Raw genomic sequence first — 25832 nt, 5'->3', positions numbered from 1 at the left:
TAATTTGTCAGAACAAAACTACCGTAGAAACAATACCAATTACTGAATTGGCTCATGTAGCAAAACCATAACAGGTAGTGCATTATTTAGTACAAGATTCAATTATTTTTGACATTCTCCAGTACTGATTATTTAGAAAGGAATGATGATTATAGGCTTTAAAGGGCATTAAATTCAGGACAGGAATTCTTCGCAGTGAAGATTTCTTTTATTCTTTTTAATGTGATTCTGAACTCATCCTTTTCCCTCCTCTGGTCTTTAGAAGATCTTGATTTTCCAGGATATGCTTTCTAATGTTCTTAGTACTTACTGTGACCCCAAACAGCCATCACTTTGAATTAATCTGCTATCCATCCATCTTTAACTTGCCCAGATTGCTATTCAAAAACTGTTCAAAAACAGTTTCAGGATAATCTGGTCACTTTATGACTTTCAAGATGTGAAAAGGAATTTACTCCACTGATCGACATGCAGGGAGAAAAAGCAGACTGCCAAGGAAGACACAGGCAGCACGCTGGCTCCCTGACAGAGCCACACCCCCCCCAACTCTGCTCAGCTCTCAGGCAGGCAAACGTGTGCACGAGATGCCTGCTCAGGGATCGCAACATGGAGCCTACGCTACTCAGGCCGCCTCCAGAGTTCAATGGTCATAGGGAGTTAAGCCAGAGACAAAAGTACCTGTTTCAAATTCTCACTGTGGGTTTTACTGTCAAGTTCAGATGTAGCTGACGGTGATGGAATGATCTGGTTGCTTCCACTGGTTTCCTTTAAGGTGTGCTGATTCTGTGAACAGGAATGAAGGTTGGTACAGGCAATAAGTAATAACTAAGTTTGCTTATCCATCAGGGACGGTCCTGGAACATTCCAGCTTCTCACAGGTGGCATCCACAGATTAATCAACAACTATTTCCCAGGAGCCTTGGTATGACCAATCCTGTGCTAGGCCTGAGGGCACCAGGTACTTCTGGGATCCCCAGCCTAAAGCCTGGACTGGATCAGCAGCACCCAGACTGCGTCAGGGAACTGAGGTCCTCTGTTTCTCAGTCTCTGAATGGAATGAACTCCCTAGAAACCAGGCCTCCTCTCCCTGTCACCTGTACTCCCAGAGAAACTATACAACCACTGTATCTCCCAGGACCAACTCAGTCTGAACCTGGTTAGTGTCATTGTTTCCCCAGGACTAAAGAGCTTTATACATTCAAAGAACAGCCAGTCAAGGAACCACTGGCTTTGGGCACTGAGCACAGTAACCAACCGTGCACATTATTAGCTTCTCAGTTTGTACAGCACATGCCAAGAGTTATGAGGGTTACCCTTCCTTTCTCATCCCCTTCCCACTGCTCAAGTCTCTCCTGGCGGCGACTGAAGTATAACATGCTTATATACACTTTTCCCTCTAATGGAAAAACTTTGTATGGCTTATTCAGTAGGAGGATTACCACTGGAAACCATGGAAGTTTAAAAGATACACATTTAATGATAACAGGATGCAACTGGTAAAAATAAACTGTTTTCCTTGAAATCTGAAATCCTGGACATTTGTCAACTCTGCTTTTATAGGAGACAAATGGTAACAACAAAGAGAAAAGGAGGAGAGGATGAGAAAAAAAAAGAAAAAACCCCATGGTTCTATAAAGTATGACTTTTTGAGTTAGTAAAAAGTATTTTAGAAAATAATTACTTTGAGAAAATGCTCAAGCTATTAAAATAATAATAATAATAAAAGAACTGTTGAGTTAGAGAAGTCTTTATTATTATGGATCACACAGTTACTCAGTGGCAGAGTTGGAATTAGAATCCAGGGTGTCTGGATACCTAGATCAAGGCTTTTTCCTCTGGGTCAGCCCCACTAAATAAAAGTGAGGAGTATTTGTTCTGAAGAAAATGAAAAACCCTCCTTTCTAGAGCTCTAATACAGCCCAGGTCTCCTTGGCACAAACTGCCCAGTTTAAACTTGAAACTCCAAAGCTTGAAAAGAGCATGTAGGGCAGATCTAGAAATTGGGGGAGAAGCTAGGGAACTTTTGTGTGCCTTGAACTGTCCTGATTTCATACATGTATAACTCATCTCTCCAGCAGGACAGCGAGGGCTGTGCCATCCTTTTTCACCCTTCATAAATCTTTCATGGAGCTGAGTATCCGTTAGGAGATTAATTAAGGCCTCTGAATGACTGCAGACAGCTTACATCTGCACAGCATTAAGCAATGTTTGAAAACAATTCCCGAGCACTGCAGGGGTTTGCTTCTGTCTCAGTTATCTGTTGCTGTAAAATAAATCATCCCCAGGGACTTCCCTGGCAGTCCAGTGGTTAAGACTTCGCCTTCCAGTGTAGGGGGTGAGGGTTTGATCCCTGGTTGGGGAGCTAGGATCCCACATGCCTTGCCGTCCAAAAACCATGGCATAAAACAGAAGCAATACTGTAACAAATTCAATAAAGACTTTTAAAACAGTCCACATCAAAAAAAAAATCTTAAAAAAAAAAAAGAATCATCCCCAAACTTTGTGGCTTAAAACAAGTTTATTATTTCTCATGATTCTGTGGGTTGACTGGGCTCAGTGGGGGTGGGGTGGCTTCCTGTTCCCCGTGGTATAGGATGAGGTCACACATGTGGCTGTATTCGACTGCGAGACAGGCTGAAACTGGAACACCCAAGATGGCCTTTCATCCTCTGGAGCTCCTCTTTGCTTTGCCTCTAATCATTCCCAGTCTAACAGCCCTGCCCAAACTCCTGATCCACAGAACAGTGAGAAATAATAAACTGTTGTTTTAAGCCACTAAGTCTCAGGGTGATTTGTTATGTAGCAATAAATAAGACACTTCCCCACTCCCCTTTCCTTCTTTTCCGTTTTCCTTCCTACCCATTCAACTCTAAGGACAGTGTCTTAGTGCTGTAACTCCTCTACCACGTTTGCAAAAGACTCAGCTTTTAATCCTATCTACCTCAATTTATAGATTGTAGTAAAATCAATCAACACTGCTTATTTTATCTTTTAAAAAGGTGCCTGTGGGGCCTGTTTAGGTAAATGGAAAGTTGGTATCACAAGATTACACAGAAAAGGGTAGGCAGGAGTATGCTAACTTTCTGTAGCATTTGTAGATTTCCGTACCATATCACTCTGCAGTGACTCCATGGTTTTCTTGTGTTCGTCCACAGTCTTCTGTATTGCCTCCACAGCAAGATGGACGCTGTTTAAAGTATTGCCAATGGAAGCAACACTCTGAACAGAAACATGTAGTAGGGTCAGTGTTTTTTCCTTTTTAAAATTTTTTAATAACTTTATTAAGATATAACTGAGAAACAATAAACTGCACGTATTTAAAATGTATAACTTGGTAAGTTTTTACATATATATACATACATATATATATATATATATATATACACACACACACCTGTGAAACCATTACCACAATCAAGATAATAAACATCCATCACCCCCAAGTTCCCTCATGCCTCCTTGTAATTCTTCCCTCCCTGTTCCCAGGCAACCACTGATCCACTTTCTATCACTATATATATATGTGTCACTATCTATCTATCTATCCATACACTTATATATCTCAGTTTGCATTTCCTAGAATTTTACATGAATAGAACAGTGAGTGAGCATGTACTTTTTTTTGGTACGGCTTCTTTCATGCAGCATAATTATTCTGAGATTTATGCGTGTTGTAGCTACTCAGCATGTTGTGGAGTAGCATTCCATTCTACAGATACATCACCTTGACCTGCTGATGGTGTTTTAGATTTTAGGTTGTTTTCAACATTTGACTATTACAAATAAAGCTGCTATGAACATTAACGTACAAGCCCTCATGTGGGCATATGCTTTCATTTCTCTTCATCATAAGCTTTCTTGTTATCACAATTCCTAGGAGGTGAGTGGCTGATCACATGGTAGACGTAGGCTTAACTTTTGTACTCCATCTCCTCATCAATACTGGTATCCTCAATCTGTTCCATGTTAGCTGTTCTAGTGGGAGTGTAGTGGTATAGCATTGTGATTTTACTTAACCACTGACCTAATGGAGGATTATTTCAAATACCTTCGAACTATGAACTCCATGTAGTTTATACTGACACAATTAACCAGAAAGTACACATACACACACACATAATTTTCATAGACGAAAGCCAGATCTTTCCTTAAAAACAAAACAAAACAAACAGAACAAAAAACCCCCCAAAAAACTAGCTTATAAATCTGGGATCTGTAGGTAAAGTTCTCCCACAAACTGCCTCTATGAAGCCCTGCAGGCAGATGGTCAGAGCTATCATTGTAGATTGCCACTCTCAGGAGCAAATGATGACTTTTGAGTGAAAATGGGTGGAACCATTTTTGGCCTTGGAAAACCCAGCATTGTAGAGATGAAGGGAAAATTCCATTTGGCAGCATGTGTTCTGCTTTAGAATCCCATCAGTAACTACTGAGTAGAGTTAGATACGGCTAGTAGCTTACTTGCTTTCATTAGGTCCAAGGAGCCCAAGTGGATTGCGGACTTAGGAATATAATTCAGAAATGATCTTTTAAAACAGCCTTGTCCTACAGGAACATCTATAAGAGTGTTACTAATTTGATAGGTTTTGGTCTTTCATTAAGATATACTGATAATTTTATAGTGTCCCATTAGTATTTTTAACCAAGTGTGTTTATTATACTGATAGTCAAGAATCCAAGAGAAAAAGAAATGACATTTTCAACATTAAAAAAAAAAATTACATGAGATACACTGGAGTTAGGTTTTTTGAGATGACCTACCACTTCAAAACCGAGCCACCTGTAATAAAAGTAGTGCCTGACATGATAAATGCACAGATTTGCAAAGAGACAACATACTGGGTAGAAGTCTCTAAGCCGGGATTTTGTCTATGTAAGGTCTGTTGTTACAGCAGCTACAAGCATTCAAAGACATCCACTGTTAGAGAATCTTCACTGGCTGGATGCATGAGCCCATCAGGACGCAAGAAGATAGTAAGCTCTTGTTTAAGATTTTTTTTTTAAGGAAGCAGCTGACAGAGCCATGTGAACTCTAGAGCAAAACCCTGAAACTAGTATTCTCACCAACTGCAAAGTGCCTGGCACATACTGGAGGAAGCCCCACAAATGTTTGTTGAATTAACGAATGCAAGAATAAACCAATTTCCTTTTTGAATGCAAGACTGCCAGAGTTGCTTCTGTATTAAAGGCTACAGAGGCCTACCTTTTTCCCCACTTGACCCTTGGGAATAATGGCAAAAACCGTCTGGTCTCATCAAAGTTGTCCCTACTTTTTTTTTTTAAGTTGTAAGCAGATGACCATATTGGACAAACAGCAGACTACAGAGACTGAGCACACACAGGTGGTGTGGCTATAAAATAACAAGTTTTGTTTCTGGCTTAGGAATTTCTCACTCCTTTGAGGAAACAATTTGTCTGTTTATAGAGCCTGGTATATAATCAAATCAAACTCAGCACACACTGACTTTTAAAAGCCAAAGATTCTAGATTTGATACCCGTTGTTTGGGGTTCCCTGCTCCAGAATCCTTCTTCCACTTACTGCTACAGGAATATATATTAAGATATAACTGAGAAAAAATAAACTGCACGTATTTAAAATGTATAACTTGGTAAGTTTTTACGTATATATACATACATCCTGCTTCCACTCCTGGCAGCTACAAGATGCCTAACCCTCATGTTGCTTGTGTGCCCATTAAGCACTCTTTTCCTTCCATTCCCTACCCACTCTCCCCACCCAGCTCTAAAGATCCCAACATATTCTTCAACTGGTTGGTTACTGCCTCCTGCTCTAGGCTGAATCCTAGGGATCAAGTAAATAGAAATTCTAAAGTAATGTTTGCCTAGGCCCTAGAGTCTAGGGCATATACCTAAGAGTGATTTGCTTAGAGGGTGTGTCTCTCTACCTTTATAAAATAATATATATTGTTTTCCAAAATGCTTCTTACCAATTTATACTCCCAGCAGGAGTGTTTGGAAGTTTCCCTCTATCCACATCCTTGCCAGTATTTATCACATCCTGACTTTTTATTTTGCACTTCCCCAAATTATCTTTAAAAAACAAAACCAATGAAAACAAACAAAAAAAATCCCCTCTCTTTCTCAATCATGGAAAATAATAGCAACTTAGAGCAACTCTCACGTACAATTGCTCTGCTTTCATAAAGACATTGTGGATGATGAACTGAAACAGGCAAGTAATGAAAAGCAAACCCACACATGTTAACACAAGAGTCCCAGCAAAGCAATCCTGGGACTTGGAAAGCCAAATAAAAAGGTGTGAATCTATATAAACCATAGCTAAAACCACCTGCTGCAAATTAAAGGCCCAACCAACCAGACCAAAGCAGAGATGTCTTGAACTCTATTACTGTCCTTGGAGTAGCTGATTTCAAACGCCAGCCTTTCAAAGAGAATTTGTAAGAAGACAGAATTACAGTAGGTTAATTTCAGTGCCCATACACAGCACTTACCTTCTGAAGTCCCTCTACAGTGGCAGGCAGGCTAATTAAGTCTGCAGCTGACTTGACATTGGCTTTGAGGTGGTTTACTGCAGAAGTCAGCAGAGAAATCTGAAAGGAAATGAGTAATAAACAATGAAAACAGAACTTGTAGAACAATGCTCCCTTCACACACTCTACAGCTGATGGTGATGTCCAGCACCTTTGGGCATCATGTGATTCTGTGATCCAGACGTTCTGCCCGTCAGGTCACAGGAGTAGAAGAACTCTGCAGAATACCTTGGATAGACTTGAGATGTGGGAGGAAGCGGTAACACCCCTTCTCTCCCTGCCCAGTTTAAATACCAGCGCCAAGGAGGGAAAGGCAGGCATTATTCTTTACCCCACTCCTGGCAGCTACAAGATGCAAAAATCTTAAATTACCCAAAAGATGTAGTAATTACAACACAATCCTCAACAACTGGACAGGAAGAAAGCTAATGATCAAGGACCTCTGAAAGATTTTATTTTGGTAAAAAATACCACCTCAGTTATTTGCTGAACGTTTGTTTCTGCCCAAGTGGGAACATACAAAGTAAAAGCCCAACATCACAATATACAGTTGACAGCAACTGAACCCTGACAACTTGAATGGCACTTTCAACTGCCTGGGGATTTAGTTTTGGTTTAACAATGTGATTAACATTTCAAACTCAATAGCTCAACCAAAGCCCTACTTTGTACCCTGAAGGGGCTCAATAAATACCCACTGACCTGCTGGCTGACTGAATGTATTAAAATAGGAATTGAATCAAAATAAAAAGTATCTTCCCTTCTGCTATTTATGGGTAAAATTCTAAATAGCTGGACTTCTCTCTAGAATGAGGAACCTGTGTAATACTGGAACCTGTGTAATACTGTTTCAGGTTGCAGAGATCATATTCTAAAAACCTTGCAATGTGGCTCAAAACTTGGTTCCACACTGCTTTCCTGTCCCAAGTTCTAGGATGAGGACACAGATCTACCAATAGCAATTATATTCAGAATGGCCTCACAGAGTAACCATGAAAGTTTCTGGGCACTTGTGACATGCCTAACCCTGTGGTAGGCATCAGATGGATACAAGACAAAGTAAACCTGACCCCTTATTCTTTTCTTCAACAAATGTCTGGCACCTTCTCTGTGCCCAGAACTGTGGAGAAAGTGGCAAATAAGACTGTGAGGTTTTGCTTTCATGGAGCTTACATCCTGGTAGCAGGTGACAGAAGAACAAAGAAGCAAAGTATTAGATAGTAATAAGTACTGTGTACAGTATTTAAGGAGAGCTCCTGGAGTGAGCCCCAGCGTGTTCTGAACAACGGAGTGCAGTGAGGAGCCTTGGAACTCTTCTCCCTCTTTCCTTTTAGGAGGGATGTGTTCAGGGGCGTCAGACCATTTTCCTTTCATTCACCCACTCATTCATTCATTCCTGCAACAAATATCTATTAAGCCCTATTTTATTCCAGTGGTGAACAACACAGATGTCAGTGATCTTTGGAGTTTACATTTTAGTACAAAGAGACAGACAATTTGATATAAGAAAAATTAGATAGCGGGATACATTAGAGGAAAATGAAAATAAGGTGACTTCTGTTTACAACAGCCAGGACATGGAAGCAACCTAAATGTCCATCAACAGATGAATGGATAAAGAAGATGTGGCACATATATACAATGGAATATTACCCAGCCATAAAAAGGAACGAAACTGAGTTATTTGTAGTGAGGTGGATGGACCTAGAGACTGTCATACAGAGTGAAGTAAGTCAGAAAGAGAAAAACAAATACTGTATGCTAACGCATATATAAGGAATTTTAAAAAGCGGTACTGATGAACCTAGTGGCAGGGCAGGAATAAAGACGCAGAGGTAGAAAACGGACTTGAGGGCATGGGGAGGAAGGGGAAACTGGTATGAAGTGAGAGAGTAGCATTGACATACATACCCTACCAAATGTAAAATGGATGGTTAGTGGGAAGCTGCTGCACAGCACAGGGAGATCAGCTCGCTGCTTTGTGACGACCCAGAGGGATGGGATGCAGGGGTGGGAGGGAGGCTCAAGAAGGAGGGGATATGGGGATATAAGTATACATACAGCTGATTCACTTTATTGTACAGTAGAAACTAACACAACATTGTAAAGCATTTATACGCCAATAAAGATGTGAAAAAAAAATAAGGTGACGATGAGTGACTGGGTAGCTACTTTAGATTGGACTGCCAGAGAGGGCCTCTATTAGAAGATGAAATTTAAACTGAGATCTAAATAATAGGAATTAACCAGAGAGAGAGATAAAAAGAAGTACATTTCAGGGCAGAGGGAATTGCTAGGGCAAAGGTCCCAGTGTGGGGAAGAGCTTGGCATATTTGAAGAATAGAAAGAAGGCCTGGGGGCCAGGAGCAAAATATGAGTGAGAAAAGGAGAGGGAGAGGGGGAGGGGAAGAGAGAGGAGGAGGGAGAGGCAGAGGGAGGGAGGGAGAGGGGGAGGGGAAGAGAGAGGAGAAGGGAGAGGGAGGGAGGGAGAGGGAGAGGTAGAAGTAGATAGGTAACATTAAAGAAACAAGTACTAAATGTGATACTGAATACAGTCTAAGAAAATATTAGTGCAGGTTGAAAGGGACAGGCTTCACTGAAGCAGGACTCAAATCAGACTCTGAGAGAGAAGTAAGAGTTTTATATATAGAAATAAATCAGCTATCCTTTCTAGGTTAGAAGGGTGAGTGTGGCATCAGGGAAGAGGTAGGGAGCAATAGCAAGAATAGGCCCAGGAATACTTTTCCTTCATAGCATTTCTCAGAGTGACAATGATTTATTTATGTGTGTGATTTTAAATTAAGGTTTCTCTCCTCCACTACTAGACTGTAAGCTCCATATCATCAAGGACCATGTCTGTTTTATTTTCCATAATACGCCTGACACAAAGACAGGCATTCAATAAGCATCTACCAAATGAATGAATGGCTAAGAATGAACACTCTGTGTCTGGGATGGATGCTGAGAAGGGTAGACCAAGCAGAGTAGAGGGTAGAGTCTAGGAAGCAGGAGATAAGGCTACATAAGTGTGAACTCATTTTCCTCACTGGTAGCATGGTATAACAACAACCATCTCATAGGGACATGTGATGGTTTTAAAATATGTCCACAAAATCTTTGATAGTCCTCCCTTCAAGAGGTGGACACAAATTCCCTTTCCTTTGAGCATGGCCTGCACTGAGTGTCTCACTTTTGGCCCACAGAATAAAGTGCAAGTGACAATGGGCAACTTTGAAAACTAGGTCATAAAAAAGCACTGTCTTCCTTTTTGCTCTCTTTTGGATCACTCACTCTGGATAAGCCGGCTGCCATGTTGTGATAACACTCAAGCAGCCCCATGGAGAAGCCATGGTGGGACAAACTGAGACCTCCTGCCAACAGCCATATGAGTGAGGATGCTTCAGTCCCAGTCAAGCCTTCAGATATGCAGCCCTGGCCGTATATCTTAGCTGCAACCTTAGAGAGATCCTAGCCAGAACAACTCAACTAAGCTGCTTCCAAATTTCTGACCCAGAAAACCTGTGAGATAATACATGTTTGTTGTTTTAAGTCATTAAGCTTTGGGACAAACGTAACACAGCAACAGATGACTAATACAGGCTATGAGGCTTAAATGAGATACATATCTAGAGCTCTCAGCACGGTACCTGATACAAACAAAATACCAAGTAAGTGTTAGCTCTTTAATAATGAAATTTAATAAGCACTTAAACATGCAATTCTCCATAAGTGCTCCAAAATACTCAGACTAATCTTCAACATTCCAACTCTATCCATTTAAAAATAAAATGGGTGAGAAACTTCAGCTCCAGAGAGATACTCTCAGCAAACTATAAACCTCTTAAGAGCAGCAGTTACATCAAGGAGGTTTTAACACGTGCCCTTAAAAAGATATGAATAACACTGAGGTCTGAAAAGCACATACGGAAATAGGTATTCTCATGCACTGTTAATGGAAATGTAAATTGGAGAAGACTTGTTAGATGGTTATCTAGGATTATCTGTCACAATTTGAAACATTTACACCCTTTAATTCAGCAATTTCATTTCTAGAAATCTATCCTAAAGGTTACTTGTTAAATCAAAAAGAATAAAATACTTAGGAATAAATCTAACTAAGGAGGTAAAAGACCTGTACTTGGAAAACTGTAAGACCCTGATGAAAGAAACTGAAGACGACACAAACAGATGGAAAGATAGATCGTGTTCATGGATTGGAAAAATTATTCTTAAAATGAGACCATACTGCCCAAGGTAATCTACAGATTCAATGCAATCCATATCAAAATACCAATGGCATTTTTCACAGAACTAGAACAAATAATTCTAAAATTTGTATGGAAACACAGAAGACTCTAAATGGCTAAAACAATCTTGAGAAAGAACAAAACTACAGGTATCATGCTCCCTGATTTCAAACTATAGTATAAAGCTACAGTAATCAAAACAGTATGGGACTGGCACAAAAACAGACACATAGATCAATGGAACAGAATAGAGAGCCCAGAAATGAACCCACACTTATCTGGGCAATTAATCTACAACAAATAAGGCAAGACCATACAATGGGGAAAAGACAGCCTCTTTGATAAATGGAGCTGGGAAAACTGGACAGCTACGTGAAAAAGAATTGAACTGGACTACTCTCTCATACCATGAACAAAAATAAATTCAAAATGGATTAAAGACTCAAATGTAAAGACCTGAAACCATAAGACTTCTACAAGAAAACACTGGTAGTAAGCTCTTTGACACTGGCCTTATTAATACTTTTTTGAATATGTCTCCTTAGGCAAGAGAAACAAAAGCAAAAATAAACAAATGGGATTTCATCAAACTAAAGTGTTTTACACAGTGAAGGAAACTGTCAACCAAACAAAAAGGGATCCCACTGAATGGGAGAAGATATTTGCAAATGATATATCTGACGAGGGGTAAATACTCAAAAATATACAAAGAGCTCATACAACAACATCTAAAAAACAAACAACCCAATTAAAAAATGGGCAGAGGATCCGAACAGACTTTTTTCCAAAGAAGACAGGCACATAAAAAGATGTTCAACATCACTAATCATCAGGGAAATGCAAATGAAAACCACAATGAGATATTGCCGCATACCTGTCAGAATGGCTACTATCAAAAAGACAACAAATAACAAGTATTGGCAAGGATGTGGAGAAAAGGGAACCCTCTTGCACTGGGAATGTAAATTGGTGCAGCCGCTATGGAAAACAGTAGGGAGATTTCTCAAAAAAATAAAGAACAGAACTACCATATGATTCAGCAGTTCCATTCCTGGGTATTTATCCAAAGAAAATGAAAACACTAATTAGAAAAGATATATACACCTTTATGTTCATTGTAGCATTATTTACTATAGAAAAGATATGGAAGCAACCTGAGTGCCCATCAATAGATAAATGGATAAAGAAGTTGTGGTGTGTATGATACACACACACACACACACACACACACACACACAATGGAATATTACTCAGCCATAAAAAAGAATAAAATCTTGCCATCTGTGACAACATGGATGGACCCAAAAGATGTTATGCTATGTGAAATAAGTCAGACAGAGAAAGACAAATACTGTATGATATCACGTATATGTGGAATCTAAGAAACAAATGAACAAACATAACAAATCGGAAACAGTTACAGATACAGAGAACAAACAGGTGTTTGCCAGAGGGGAGGAGGCGTGGGGGAAGGAAAGAACTAAGTGAGGGAGATTATGAGGTACAAACTTCCAGGTGAAAAATAAATGAGTCACAGGCATGAAATGCACAGTGTTGGGAATGCAGTTAATAACTATGTATTATCTTTATATGGTGGCATAAGTAACTAGACTTATTGTGGTGATCATTTTGAAATGTGTATAAATATCAAATCACTATGTTGTATAACAGAAACTAACAGTATTATAGGTCAATTATAGTTCAAAAACAAACAGACTCATAAAAAGAGACCAAATTTGTCGTTGGTTACCAGAGGTGGGGTGGGGGGGAATTGTGAGGGGAGGGGGAGTGGGAGGAAGGTGGTCAAAAGGTACAAACTTCTTGTTATAAGATAAATAAGTACTAGGAATGTGATGTACAACATTATAAACTTAATTAACACTGCTGTACGTTATATATGAAAGTTAAGAGAGTAAATCCTAAGAGTTCTCATCACAAGGACAAATATATATATTTTTTCTACTTCTTTAATTCTGTATCTATATGAGATGATGGATGTTCAGTAAATGTACTGTGATAATCATTTTATGATGTATGTAAGTCAAATCATTATGCTATACACCTTAAACTTATACAGTGCTGTGTATCAATTATATCTCAATAAAACTGAAAGAAAACAAATTAAAAAAAGATTACTTTATGCTCACCAGCATAGAGATGTACGCTCAAGACTATTCACTGCTTTCTTATTTGTAACAGCAAAACTCTAGAAACATCTAAATGTCTAACACTAAGGGTGTAGATATATTGAGTAAACAGAGAACGCCGTAGAATATATACCTAATGACTCCATTTAGTTACACACACGCCTGTGCATGTGCACACGCTAACCTAAAAGCTAATTCACATTAAAAGCTATTACAATTCTGTAAATGCATATAAAGGGGACTGTAAGAATGTAGCCCAGACTATTGACAGCGAAGAACTATGGGGACAGGGAATGTGTGTTATGTGTGTGTATCTGTGTGTGATGGGGGCACATACAGAGATGGGGTTGAAGGGGAGTTTTCGTAAGAGTTCTATGTGTATTTTACTATTAAATCTTATATAAGAATACATTCACATATTACTTATGAAATTTTAAAGACAAAAGGTGGGAAAGAAATATACACATAGGAAAACACATCACAAAGCTTTAGAAGGGGTGTGACAGATTTCCTTGGCTGGCCCTTTCCCCATGCCCTCCACTGGGCCTTCGAAGACTATCTTAACATGCTCAATCATAAAGTACTTGGAAGGGGTCTCCCCCATGTGTGTTTTACTCAGCCCCAAATCATGTACACAACTGGCTCTACACCAACTTGATGGGAAAGGATATGATTATTCCAAATGACCTATCAATTGTGTGGTTCCCTTTTTTTCACCTGAGGGAACAACTCCTTCCACTGACAACTGGCCAGAGCTTACAGGGACAACAAGCTGTGTTCTAGGTGGAACAATCTGGGTAGAAACTACTCTCCCAGGTACGGCTCTATCCTGAGGCTGCGGCAGAGCCAGATGCTAGTCACAGGTACCTCAAGAATGGTAATGGCTTCACGAATGGCCAGTGTGGCTGGTTGACAGCTATCATTTCACCCAAAACCAGAGGAGCAGCCTGAAAGCCGAGGCAATGTAAGGTGAGGTGCTGTTCCACTTCTCCCCATGCCCCAAACGCTCTAGGCCTAGGGTATCAGCTGCCTCACAGAAAGAGTATGCTCTGGAGAGCTGACCACTAGTGCTCCAATTACCAGGCAACACTTAGGACTTCTTACTCACTTATAAGACCTGGACCACACACTGTCAGTAGGACCCAGCTACAGTCCCAGAAACTGCAAAGCTGGATTCCATTTTTCAGCATTCCTCTCTTGGGTGGAATAATGCCCAAATCTGTGGAAAACTACAGCAAAGCTACATGTTTAACTAGAATAGAGAGACAAGGGGCACTCTCCCATTATTGATATCTGGGACTGCTTTGGTCTCTGACAGACACATTCTAGCATAGCATGTCAGAATGGATTCAAGTGTTATAGAACTTATCTCTAAAGTCACACATTGCAATTCAAAGAGTCTAAAAAGTTGAATTAGGTACAAACCATTAAGGAAAAATCCCCCACATTCCAGCCAAAAGATGAGTCATGACTTTCATGCATATTACATGACTTTTCATTAGTGAAATTAAAAATAGCTACTGTAGACCATTTTATTAGACCATTTTACACTATAAAGCCTGAAATGCTGCTTTGGGGTTAAAATTAAGTGCTCTTTAAATAGTAAGTAAAAAAGTTACTAAAACAGACAATCATCAATGATGAATGATTATGAGCCCTGACAGGGACTCGACTTCACATCCTTTCAGCTTTATCTACTAAGCACCTACTGTGTCCTTTAGAGGTTATAAAGATGGAAGGCAGAGTAGAAAACTGGAAAGAAAACAGGTTCCTACAACTTGAATATTTTGTTAGAACTGCTACACAGCTGTTGACCTTGGTCAAACTACTTAACCTCATTGAGCCTTAGTTTTTTAATCTATAAAATGGAGATAGCACCTCCTACTTCACAGAGTTATAGAAGCGAAAAAGGAGAAAGGAGATCTCATATGTAGTACATCTAATAGGGGCCTGCATAAAGAAGGCATTTAATGAGTGGCAGTTACCATCATCATCAGTCTGTGCACAAAGCTCAGAACACAATATACAACCTTCTGGTGTAATTAGATGCCTCAGAACGGTAAACTCCACGACTGGCTACTATAAAGAGCCCACAGTTTGCCCCAGAGAGAGATGCTAACTGTCTCTCAGTGCTTCATGATGGTTTACTTTCACCTGAGGTACTCTCTGGACAAACTGCTCATGTGCTCTGTGAATACAAGCAAGACCACAGTTTATCCTATTTTTCTTGTAAAAACGGAGTGAATACCTGCTTTTCCCTTATAACTCAGAGTCCAAGGCTAAATGATAACTAGTAAATACTAGGTGCTGCAACCCATCAATTATTTCACGAATACTTTTTAAAAATGAAAGAGAACTGAATAAAAAATAATAAAATATCATAAGGCAGCATAATATTAAGGACAAGTGACTGTTTTCAGAAACTTTTATTTCAGTCACATACACGTATGCATGTGTTTACCGGGTAATGATGGAAAATATTTCTTACTGTGGGTTCCAGGAAAAAGTTTGAAAGCTTCTGCCCCAGGCCACTGATCTCTGGTCGCAAGTGCTGAACCGCCCCACTCCCAAACTACTGCTGAAAGGAGGGGGTAGCTTCAAAAACAACAGCAAGCACTTCATTCTAGCATGGTGCTCTCTGCCCTGGCTGATTCTGAACTTTGTGACTCCACTCTGAGAATAGAATATCCTCTTAGCCCCGACAGGGATGACAAAACTATTTTTAAGCACTTTGTGGGTGTACCATTCACTTGGCACTTGAGTTTTCTTCTCGACGCACACGTCTTTCTTAACTAAGCCACAGAAACTGAGAACAGGGGCTATAGTTACCAAGTGGCAACTGCAGCACCTTATTCGTATAAGCACAAGGTTTGACTGCTGAATCCTGACAATGCTGCATCAACATCTTCTGAATATGCCCTTTTCCTCTGGCAGAGTCTCTCTTTCGGAATGAATGTGAGATCTGGCCAATTTAGGGGCTGGAAAAGTTTAGGCTCTAGTCCTTCTTGCCTGGTCAAGGTATTTAACCAACTCTGCCATTTCCTCCAATGCTATTCTAGAATAATACTTACCATTAGCTGCTGATAAGTTTTTAGTACAGCATATAGCACTACACCCCAAGGCTGTAAGTTTGTAAACTATATTAAACAAAATAAGCTCTCACTATCTAATAAAAACAATTTTCTTGGGCGTTAGACAACACTGTTTTTTTTTTTCTTTTTTTTTTTTTTTGCGGTACGCGGGCCTCTCACTGTCGTGGCCTCTCCCGTTGCGGAGCTCAGGCTCCGGACATGCAGGCTCAGCAGCCATGGCTCACGGGCCCAGCCGCTCCGCGGCATGTGGGATCCTCCCGGACCGGGGCACGAACCCGTGTCCCCTGCATCGGCAGGTGGACTCTTAAGCACTGCGCCACCAGGGAAGCCCAACGACACTGTTCTTAAATTTAATACCTACACTGTTCCTTAGGAAAAGTTGATTCAAGAATTTCTAACTTCCTCTAAACTGTTCTACTTGGTAAAACTCTGTTCCTCTGCAGAAAGGGTTAACATTTTAAATATTGGGTAAATGCATAACTATTACCTATTTTACCTGACTTTAATGTGTTGGGATCACAGTATGCAAAGCACCATTTCAAAAAGTAAAACAATCTGAAGTGAGTTCCCTATACTTACAGATACATACTGAACAGACAAAATGAAATATTCATAGCTTACACAGAAATAGAATCACACTTTTGCTACCTGCTTATTCATTTCTGTGATGTTTATCCAGACTTTGTTCAATCCCAGCTCTCCAGATTCAATCTTCTCAAGTTGTTTCTGTTTGCTAAGTAGTTCTTCGTTAAGTTTGGGAATTTCCTGGAATGAGCTTTTCTGATTAGATTCCACTGAAAGCAAAAATAAGAACAATAATAAATAGCCATAAAGTTCCCTCATGGCTCCAAGATGAAAAAATGATCCTACAGCAGGAAAGAAGACAGATTAGTGAAAGTTAATTCTGGGAGGATAATGACAATTCGTATCTATCAACTCCACTATTCTTTTATTTACATAAATGTATATCTCTAACACTAAAGCTCCATTTAACTGGGGCTATTTCACTACTGGCAATACAACTTCTTAAAGTCAGGTGGCTAAAAATGATAACCAACAACATCAGCAGAGAGTTCGATTTGAATTTCAACTCTGTAACTTACTGGGATTTTGAGCAAACTACTCAAATTTTTTGAGCTTAGTTTCTTCACCTGTAATACAGTGATAATTCTAACCATCCTGTGAAGTATATTTTAAGTGAAAGAATGGCTGTAAAGCACTACACACAGCTGGCCAGGCATACAATACGTGATAAATAAATGTTAAGTACTGACCTGCTCAATTAAGAAGCTTTCTGACTGGTCAATGAAGATTTATAAACCTTACTCCATTAATGCTCAAGGTGACATCCTAAGTTATATCTCTAAATGTTTAAATCTATTTTTTTTCTATCTCAAATTGGTCAAACGCAAGATAGATTCTTGCCACCTTTCAAGTACTGTTATGAGAGCGAAGATATTTAAATCTTTTTCATAAACAGCAAATAGTGTTTTCTTAAATCAACCCCAAAGCTCAAAGTGAAACAGAAGATAAAGGAAAATGTTAGGTGAAGTATAGGGTATTATCTGGCCTTTCTTTTGGGAAACAACATCTCATGGATGGTTTAGAGATTTGCCAGCCTGCAGGTAGAGGCCTGAAAGAGTGCTTTCTCTTCTTTCTTTAGAGTATCCTTTCCTTTTCATGGAAAATAAAATACTGATTGATAGTGGTTGGTCCTCTAGGATAAAACCTATGTCTTTCTTTTAAAGCCACAGACTGCCTGATTAGTTGTCATATGCTTTCTTTAAAACCAAAAAGTGGCATAATGGACAGATAAAAAATAATTTACTAAAGTGTAAGTTCCCAGACTTTTTTTGTTCATTTCTGTATAGTTGGCATTTAGAATATACCTGGCACACTTCAGGCACTCAGTAAGTATTAGAGACTAAATAAATCTGGCCTTTGCTTACCTCCCAACCATATTTCTCATCACTTTAGCTACCACTTCAATCTACTTTCTAGCCAAGCTGATTTTCCTGACACACCAACCTCTTTAAGCCTCAGTGACTGCACACACTATTCTCTCTGCCTAGATGCCCTTGGCTTGCCCCTTCTTCATTTCTGCCACCTTAGCCTAGTTAATTCCTTTCAAGATTCAGCACAAAGAGCTGGCCCCCACCTTGGACCACCGTTACCTCTTTACCACTCCAAACTCTACTGAGCACTGAACACACTTATTTACTTGTCTGTCCCCTCCATCAGACTGACAGAGAGCTGCCTGAGGACAGGTCTTATTGGGTCCTGTATTCCCAGGGCCCAGCACAGTCCCACGTACACAGAAGCATGCAAATGCCTATCCAGTGAAATGACTGTATGGTATGAAATGGAGTTAATGTTATCCTATTAAGTTAAACAAAGAAAACTCAACAAATAAATAAATTCGACAACAAAAAAATCCCCCCAAAAATCAGGGGGTGGCGGTGGTATCCTCACTGTAAGCAAACCCACTACCTGAAAATTCAGAACTATTAAAAGAAATTAGATATTTTTATTCACTTTTCAAAAATATGTGAAGGATTTCTTTAAAAGTAGTAGACTTGGCTAAGTGCTTTTAATGTAACATTTGATTTACACACAGTTTGCAGGAATACATTCATCTCATATGGTAGGAATATTTTACCAGTCGAAATTAATGTAGCACTTATAGCACCCAACTGAATTTCGTATACATATCCAGTTAGGTTATAAAGAAAAACTTATCCCACACACGTCTGCCATTCTCTGGTGGTAAAACATCCTAAGGCTGGGGGAGAGTCTCTTTTTTTCCTGCAGTCTGTATGAATTAAGTAGAGGAGGAAGTAGGACAAACACATAAATAACTTGGATTAAAATTATTAACTAATAAACATGTGAGTCTGACAAGCCCTGAAAACACTCTGGATCCTGAGGATTGTATGAGCTAAGAGGGGATTATATTCATGATCTGATTTGGGGCTTTTTAGGAGAGATAAGACAAGTAAAGGCACTCTGATTACATAAGGGAATGAAGTATAGTAAACAAACAACTTATGATTACTAATTCATGTTCTTTCAACATGGAAAGCAACTTATTTAAAATTTAGTATAGTCATACTCAAAAGAACTTACTTAGCTCTTTTCCTGATCAGGAAATGGAGATTTTTGCCTACACCCTTTAGATACAACATATAATGCCAACAACAATACTTTATAATTATACATCTTTATAATTTGCAATAAACTTTTATGTAATTACTCATCTTGTGATCAAGCCGCTACTATGTGCCCGGCCCTGTACTTGGCACTAGTGCATACAAAAGACCCTGAAGCTCTCAGTGTAGTGGGGAGCAAGGCGTCGCCCCAGAATTACTATACAGTGTGACAGATGTTATGACAGAGGAATGCCCAAAGTGCTTTCGTAAAACAAGTACATCTTTACATATTATGGATGGGAAAATGAGGCTCAGAAAGAATAAGTGACTTGCCTATGTTTCATAGCTAGTGATGAGCAAGTCAGGATTCGACAGTCAAACCTTGTGCTTCTAAGACCAATACTCTTTCTAGTATACTTCAGCTGTCACAGATGCTTATAGCCTAACAAGACCATTTTTAAGTTCTGCACTGAATGACCAAACTGCTACTCTCCCTGTATGACCAGCAATGAAGATGTCTGATTTATCAATACTGTCCTTTTCTTCCAAATTCTTTCCCCTCACTTTAGCCTTGAGCGATAGGGAAGATTGCTTGGGAATAGAATCTTCTTTATAATAACTGTGGAGGTCTTCTGGAGTACCTGCTTCTAGAAGAAGAATACTAAGCTTAGAGTTTCAGGCCAGCCAGCACTTCAAGCTTAAGGATCAAGTTACTCCTTGGCCTCAAGGGAAAAATACCAAGCCTATCTGCTTTGCTTTCTGTTCCAGATATTTCAGCAATCCTGCCTCCTTTCCTCACAAGTGTCTTGGAAGATAATGAGACAAAGGACAAGGGGCTCTGAATTTTTCAAAAAGGTATTTAAACCAGGTCAGCAGGTGGTCTTATTTCCACTGTCCTCTTGAAAAACAAGAAATAAAAATAAACTTATTGAAATATATTGAAAGTAGAAGCATAATTCAAAGGAAGACTATTTAAGTTTAACAAGATTAACCTCATTTAGCCAAGAAAATGGTTTTCACAAAAAAAACTCTTGCCAAGTAGTCCACAATGGTTCAGCCTGCGGATTGATTTATGCCCCAGGCCCTACCCCATCCTCCTTCAGGAAGTCCTGCTTTAGACTGTATAGGTGCTGGTGTATCTATTGCAGCAAACCAAAGCCCACAGAGCAGCTGGACTGACAATTCCAAATCTGCTTCATTCAACTGGCTGACAAATGCAGTCAGGGTCCCAGGGGAAGGCTGCTCAGTGATACAAAGTAGGTCTCACAGTCCAGGGTACAACTCCTGGCATTTCCTGAATAGAGTATTTCCAGGTATTAACATGTGCTCAATAAATATTTGTATTAACATGTGCTCAATAAATATCTGTTGCCTGATCGATTGTCAGGTCTATTACATGTATACATTTCAAATATGCTTTTTTTTTTTTTTTTTTTTTTTCTCGGTACGCGGGCCTCTCACCGCCGCGGCCTCTCCCGTTGCGGAGCACAGGCTCCGGACGCGCAGGCCCAGCGGCCATGGCCCACGGGCCCAGCTGCTCCGCGGCACGTGGGATCCTCCTGGACTGGGGCACGAACCCGTGTCCCCTGCATCGGCAGGCGGACTCTCAACCACTGCGCCACCAGGGAAGCCCAAATATGCATTTCTAAACAAAGAAATTTCCTGAAAATGAAAAGCTCAGCTAAGGTACAAATTACACTGGTGTTCTAAAAACACAGGCACAGAGCAATCAGAGAAATGAATCCCTGGAAGGCAGAACTGAGCAATGTTTTGAAATGTATAAATAAACAATTGCTATATGTAACCAAAACAAGCTGTAGTACAAACGGAGGAGGCCCAACTAGTTATGGAGAGATGATGGCACAGACAGGTGTCGTCAGTGGTTATTTATAGTTAAAACACTGCTTCTCAGAACCTCATTTCCAAGTTATGATTACTACTTACCAAGAAAACACTGGCCTTAAAAACACCGTGTAAATACTGCTAAGGACAACATTCAGGAGAATACAAATACAAATCTCATTCTTACACTGTACTCTGATCCCACCAATTGATAAAACATATAGGTCAGGATGATCCTGGTAGAGAACTGTGGCCTACCCAATCCCATTCCCTGAATCAGAAGCTCAGAAGAAAACCAAAGTTAGTATTTCAATATATTTTTTTCAAGCAACATCACTAGGAACGTCATTAACATACTCACTAAGGATTAGCTGTCCCTAGGTCAGGTTTGGAACTTAACTAACTGCAGGCAGCAAAGAGAAGCTGGGGTGAAGGAAAGCTAGGATGTTGTGATCTCCTATGGCTTAAGAGAGGAAGTGAGGAAACAACTCTAATTCTAGTTCTGGGGCCAGATCTCTTTATGGCTTTGAGAAAGCCTGGTGGTCAGTTTCCTGGTGTGTTAAAGCTGCTAAAGTTAGGGTATTTTTGATTAACCTGAAACTGCTTCCTTAGCTTAGAAACTTTTTTTAAAAATTAATTTTATTATTTATAATAAAATTCAGATTGTAATTGTAGCTATGCACTAATTGTTAGTTAAAACAAAGACTGAGTAAAGCATCTTTTGGGCATAACTTTACTTTCTTTTTTTTTGTACATTGTTTTTATTGTTGTTTTTAAAAAATTTTTACTAGTTTTAGAAAATTAACCCTTGAAACCTAGAACTAAACATCTCAGTGTTGCTAAAGGAAGATCTTTAGGTTAAAACAGGTTGAAGCTACCATGCAAACACACCTTTCAGAAAAAGTACTTTGGATGTGCAAAATACAACTTGACAATTTTGCATACATAAAACTCTTCAACTTCAAGTTTCTTAAACTTTAAAACACTCAAGAGACAAATATTTATTTCTGAGTTGGCATACAGTAAGCACTCCACACATGCTGGCTACCATTATTACTGCTCAGTCCTATGTTTCTATAGGTTTTTATTAAGGAGGAAACTGTCTGACAGACACTCCCACATGCTTTCTCAAATGTCCCTGTGAGGAGGAAGGAAACAGCCTAGTGTTGCTATTGCCACTTTATAGTTGGGGAATATGAAGTGGCAACAGGTGGAGATTAACCAAGATTCTAGACTTCTGGATCTTAGCCCTTGCCTTCTGCACTGTGTTGACTGCAATACCATTATTTCAGATGCTATTTGTCCTAGTGGTGCATAAGCACTGTTTTTTGTTTGTGGATTTAGAAATGAGTAACTGTTACTGCCTTCAAGCTGACAGCTAAGAAAGAGTTTAAAAATGCTGACAGGGGCTTCCCTGGCGGCGCAGTGGTTGAGAGTCTGCCTGCTGATGCACAGGACACCGGTTCGTGCCCCTGGTCCGGGAAGATCCCACATGCCGCAGAGCGGCTGGGCCCATGAGCCATGGCCGCTGAGCCTGTGCGTCTGGAGCTTGTGCTCCGCAACAAGAGAGGCCGCGACAGTGAGAGGCCCGCGTACCGCAAAAAAAAAAAAAAAAAAAAAAAAAATGCTGACAGGAACATATAATTGCTTCATCAGAGTGAGCAAAAATCTTAATTCAGTGTGGTTCACTTTGTCCTAGAACCTGGAAAAAGTCCAAAATTATACTCTGAAAAGGGTGACCACTTACTTGTTCTAAATTTTTCCTTGAGGGCATCCAGATCCTCCTTCAGAGCAACTTGCATCCACACCAAGCCAACACAGGCCACGACGCAGGCGGCAAGGATGACGAAAGCACAGAGGGGGTAACAGATCCTGCAGCATCGCAAATAGTCTCCCCTGATCGTAAGAACAAATTCAACCAGGAGTACAGAAGAGATTGGAATACAGCCTTACTCAAAATAGCACGTTTCGCCATGCAATTATCATCTCTAATGAATACCAGTTAATTCACCAGGGAACACGGGGGTAACACACTTAAATCTGAACAGCAGGTTGAATATGTCTAAATAATATGACCTATAAAGAGTTCATCTATAGGGGACAAAGGTTTCAAACTTCACATGAAACAGAGGGAGTTCCTGTGAGCTACAGGAAGCACCTGTGGGCACTGCCGCTCACTGCCATCTTCAATTCATCATCAGTTTCTTTGGAAACTGGCTCAGGTTAGCGAAGTGTAAAGACCAGAGCTTCTCTGACATTCCATCACTGTACTGTAATTCACTTATCTATTTCTCTCTCTTAAATACATACTCCAGAGAACCTCGTTTCAGTTTACTGAAACTTTATAAACTTTTGAGTGAGTTTTACTCCAAATGGAATGAAAAAAAGTAGACAGTAGGTTTAAGTGGACACCTGGTACACTCCAGCTTATTGGTTCAGAAAGAAGGGAAACATAGAAAGGGGTCAGATTTCACACCAAACTTCAACCAGCACTCAAGGTCTAAACTAACCCAACAGGATAACTATTCCAGTTAACTATTCCACTTCATCAGATCTTCACAGCCCAAACCCAGGATTACCCTGAACTACCTCACCTGGCAAAGAAACCAATCTCTTCCTTTAACATAAAAGGACACAGGCATTCTAAACAAACCTCAAAGGATTCAATCTCTTTTCTTTTAGCATCCCAACCTTCTGCCTAGCTCTTGCTTCCACAACCTCAGCAGCATACTCTTCTTTTAACGTGCTCCTTAAGAGAGTCCAAGGGCACCTTCAAGGTTCCCTTCAGCCCTTTCCTACCGTAACCCCCAATTCGCAATGTCTTTGTGCTCACTACGGGATTTGTCTAGTGACTGCACCATCTAAAAGTGGTTTGAGAAAACCTGCTTCTTCTTTTTGTTTCCCACTCGTCATTTCTCTCAAGACTCATGCTTTTTACAGAATGTCCCTCACCATATTCCCCCATCACCAAGATTCAGACCCATCAAGAGTGCAAAAAGAAACAGAAACAAAAAAACCCTCAACAACCCCCCCTCCGAAAACAACAACCAAAAAAATCCAACCAACCTAACAAAAAAACCTGCAGTCCTAAGGTCCCTGTCTCTCCTATACTTAACAAAAGGTCTAGTCCCCCAAATTTCTCTGTTCTTTGTTCCCTATTCTTAGCTTCTTTGCTACTCCCGCCTTGGTCTCTCTGGGCTCTTAGCACATTCCCCAAGTCCACCTTTCCACCCTAGATTCAGAGCTCTTCTTTGTATACTCAGAGATAGATCTCTAATTTATCCTTCATTCAGAAACTGAACTCATCTTCTCCCTAACATTCTTCCTCCCTCTGTGCCTTCCAAGGTCTACACACTTTTTTCTTCCTAAGAACTCCCTTCTCCTTCCCTTTAATTTGCCTCCTTGGTAGTGCAAGGAGATGCCTTTTCCCCATCCCACCCCTGAGTACTGCATTACTCACTTGACAAAGCGAGAGCGATTTCCAGCTACACCAAATTCCTCTTCCTCCTCTGAGCTGGACTCAGAGTCTGAGTCAGGAGGCTCGGTGCGAAGCAGGCGGTGGCCTGAGCCTTTCTTGGGCTTCTTTCTCCGGCTGTCCCCAGCCAAGCCGATCAGTGCATTGAGCTCTTTGCGCTTTTTCATCTTCTTGTGTGGGGTAAGTGGAGCACCCACTCCTGAGCTGCCAGGTTCGTACCCGACGCCCAGTTCTCTCGAGGCCTTGGAGCCGCCTTCCAGGGTGAGGAATCCTGGGCCAGAGCCCCTCTGGTCAGTCCCACCCAGGAGTGGGACTGACCAGATCCGCTGGGGGCTGGAGATTGGAGCCCAGAGGAAACCGTAACTCAGATGGGTAGGGGAAGTCACATAAAGATGGCCAGGGAGCTGGTGATCCAAATGGATAAAGCCCTAGGCATGCACTGTCAGTTACCGAAGGGGGTGTTGGACGTGGACGAGGGGGGAACCTTTGTCTCCCAAAGAGAATAAAAAGTCAAGTCAAGAGACTCTCAGACCTGGTCAGTATATAGTATTTCTAAGGGTGCTCCAGGAGCTGGGGAAGGACACAGATGGGTGTTTTGGACTTCCGGGGTAGAATTTCCAATGCAGAGAAAAAAAGAAACTTGTTCTTCAATGGGAGGAGAGAGGGAGATGCAGAGCGAGACGCTGGGAAGGCGCTGTTCCCTCCCTAGCTGGCAGCAGGAGGGGGCTCCCAGCCGCTACAACTCCGACAGAGAAAATGCCTGAGTCTGAGATGATCACCGTCCTCCGGCCTCCGGCCTGAGTTTGAAGGAAGCCAGAGGCCGAGGAAGACCCAGAGCCCGGCCTGGAGGGCTTGGCCTGAGAGGAGCCAGTCCCGCGCCTCGGGAGACCCCAGCCCTGCTGTCTGGGCCTGGGGGCGCGGTGAGGAGGGGCGACGGCGGCTCAGCCCACCTGAAGCGCTCCCACCCAGAGTTCGAGCTGTTCCGGCACGGGCGACCCTCGGCAACTCACACGTGCCGCCTCCACTGCAGCCGCGACTCCGGCCCCCGCTCCGGCTGCAGCCGCCCCTGCTCCCGACTCGCTGCTGGTGGCGGCGGCGGCGGCGGCGGCGGCGGCCGCGGGCTCCAGACCCGGGCCATCGCTCCAGCCCCAACTCACTTCCCTTTGGCAGCGACCGCCGACACCGCCTGCCAGTAAGGCGCGCTCCCATTGGCCGCCCGTCTGGTAACGTCATGCGAGGGGGCGATGGGGAGGCGGGGTGTTAAAGGATGCAGGCTCAAGTGAGGGCAGGTCCCACCCGCCAGTCGAGGAGGCCCCGCCCCCAGGAGGGTCTGGGACCTGTAGCTCACCTGACAAGGGCGAGTTTCG

At 41.2% G+C, this 25832-nt stretch overlaps 1 protein-coding gene across 2 annotated transcripts in view; it reads right to left on the bottom strand.

The window, feature by feature from the left end:
* The window catches only part of EFCAB14 (EF-hand calcium binding domain 14), a 37492-nt gene extending 11886 nt beyond the window's left edge, over positions 1-25606 (bottom strand). For both annotated transcript variants that reach the window (XM_082654062.1, XM_082654063.1), the window contains exons 1-6: positions 24451-25606; positions 22738-22886; positions 16648-16793; positions 6475-6573; positions 3109-3219; positions 679-783 (exon numbers count right to left, since the gene is read on the bottom strand). In XM_082654062.1, coding sequence (XP_082510188.1) covers positions 679-783; positions 3109-3219; positions 6475-6573; positions 16648-16793; positions 22738-22886; positions 24451-24632 — 792 coding nt within the window. In that variant the 5' untranslated portion in view covers positions 24633-25606. The remainder of the gene's footprint in view (positions 1-678; positions 784-3108; positions 3220-6474; positions 6574-16647; positions 16794-22737; positions 22887-24450) is intronic.
* Positions 25607-25832: the final 226 nt, after the last annotated feature.

Source organism: Grampus griseus (genome assembly GCF_964374135.1).
Source record: "Grampus griseus genome assembly, chromosome: 1".
NCBI classification, from domain to species: Eukaryota; Metazoa; Chordata; class Mammalia; order Artiodactyla; family Delphinidae; genus Grampus; species Grampus griseus.
This window is presented reverse-complemented; position numbering and strand designations above follow the sequence as displayed.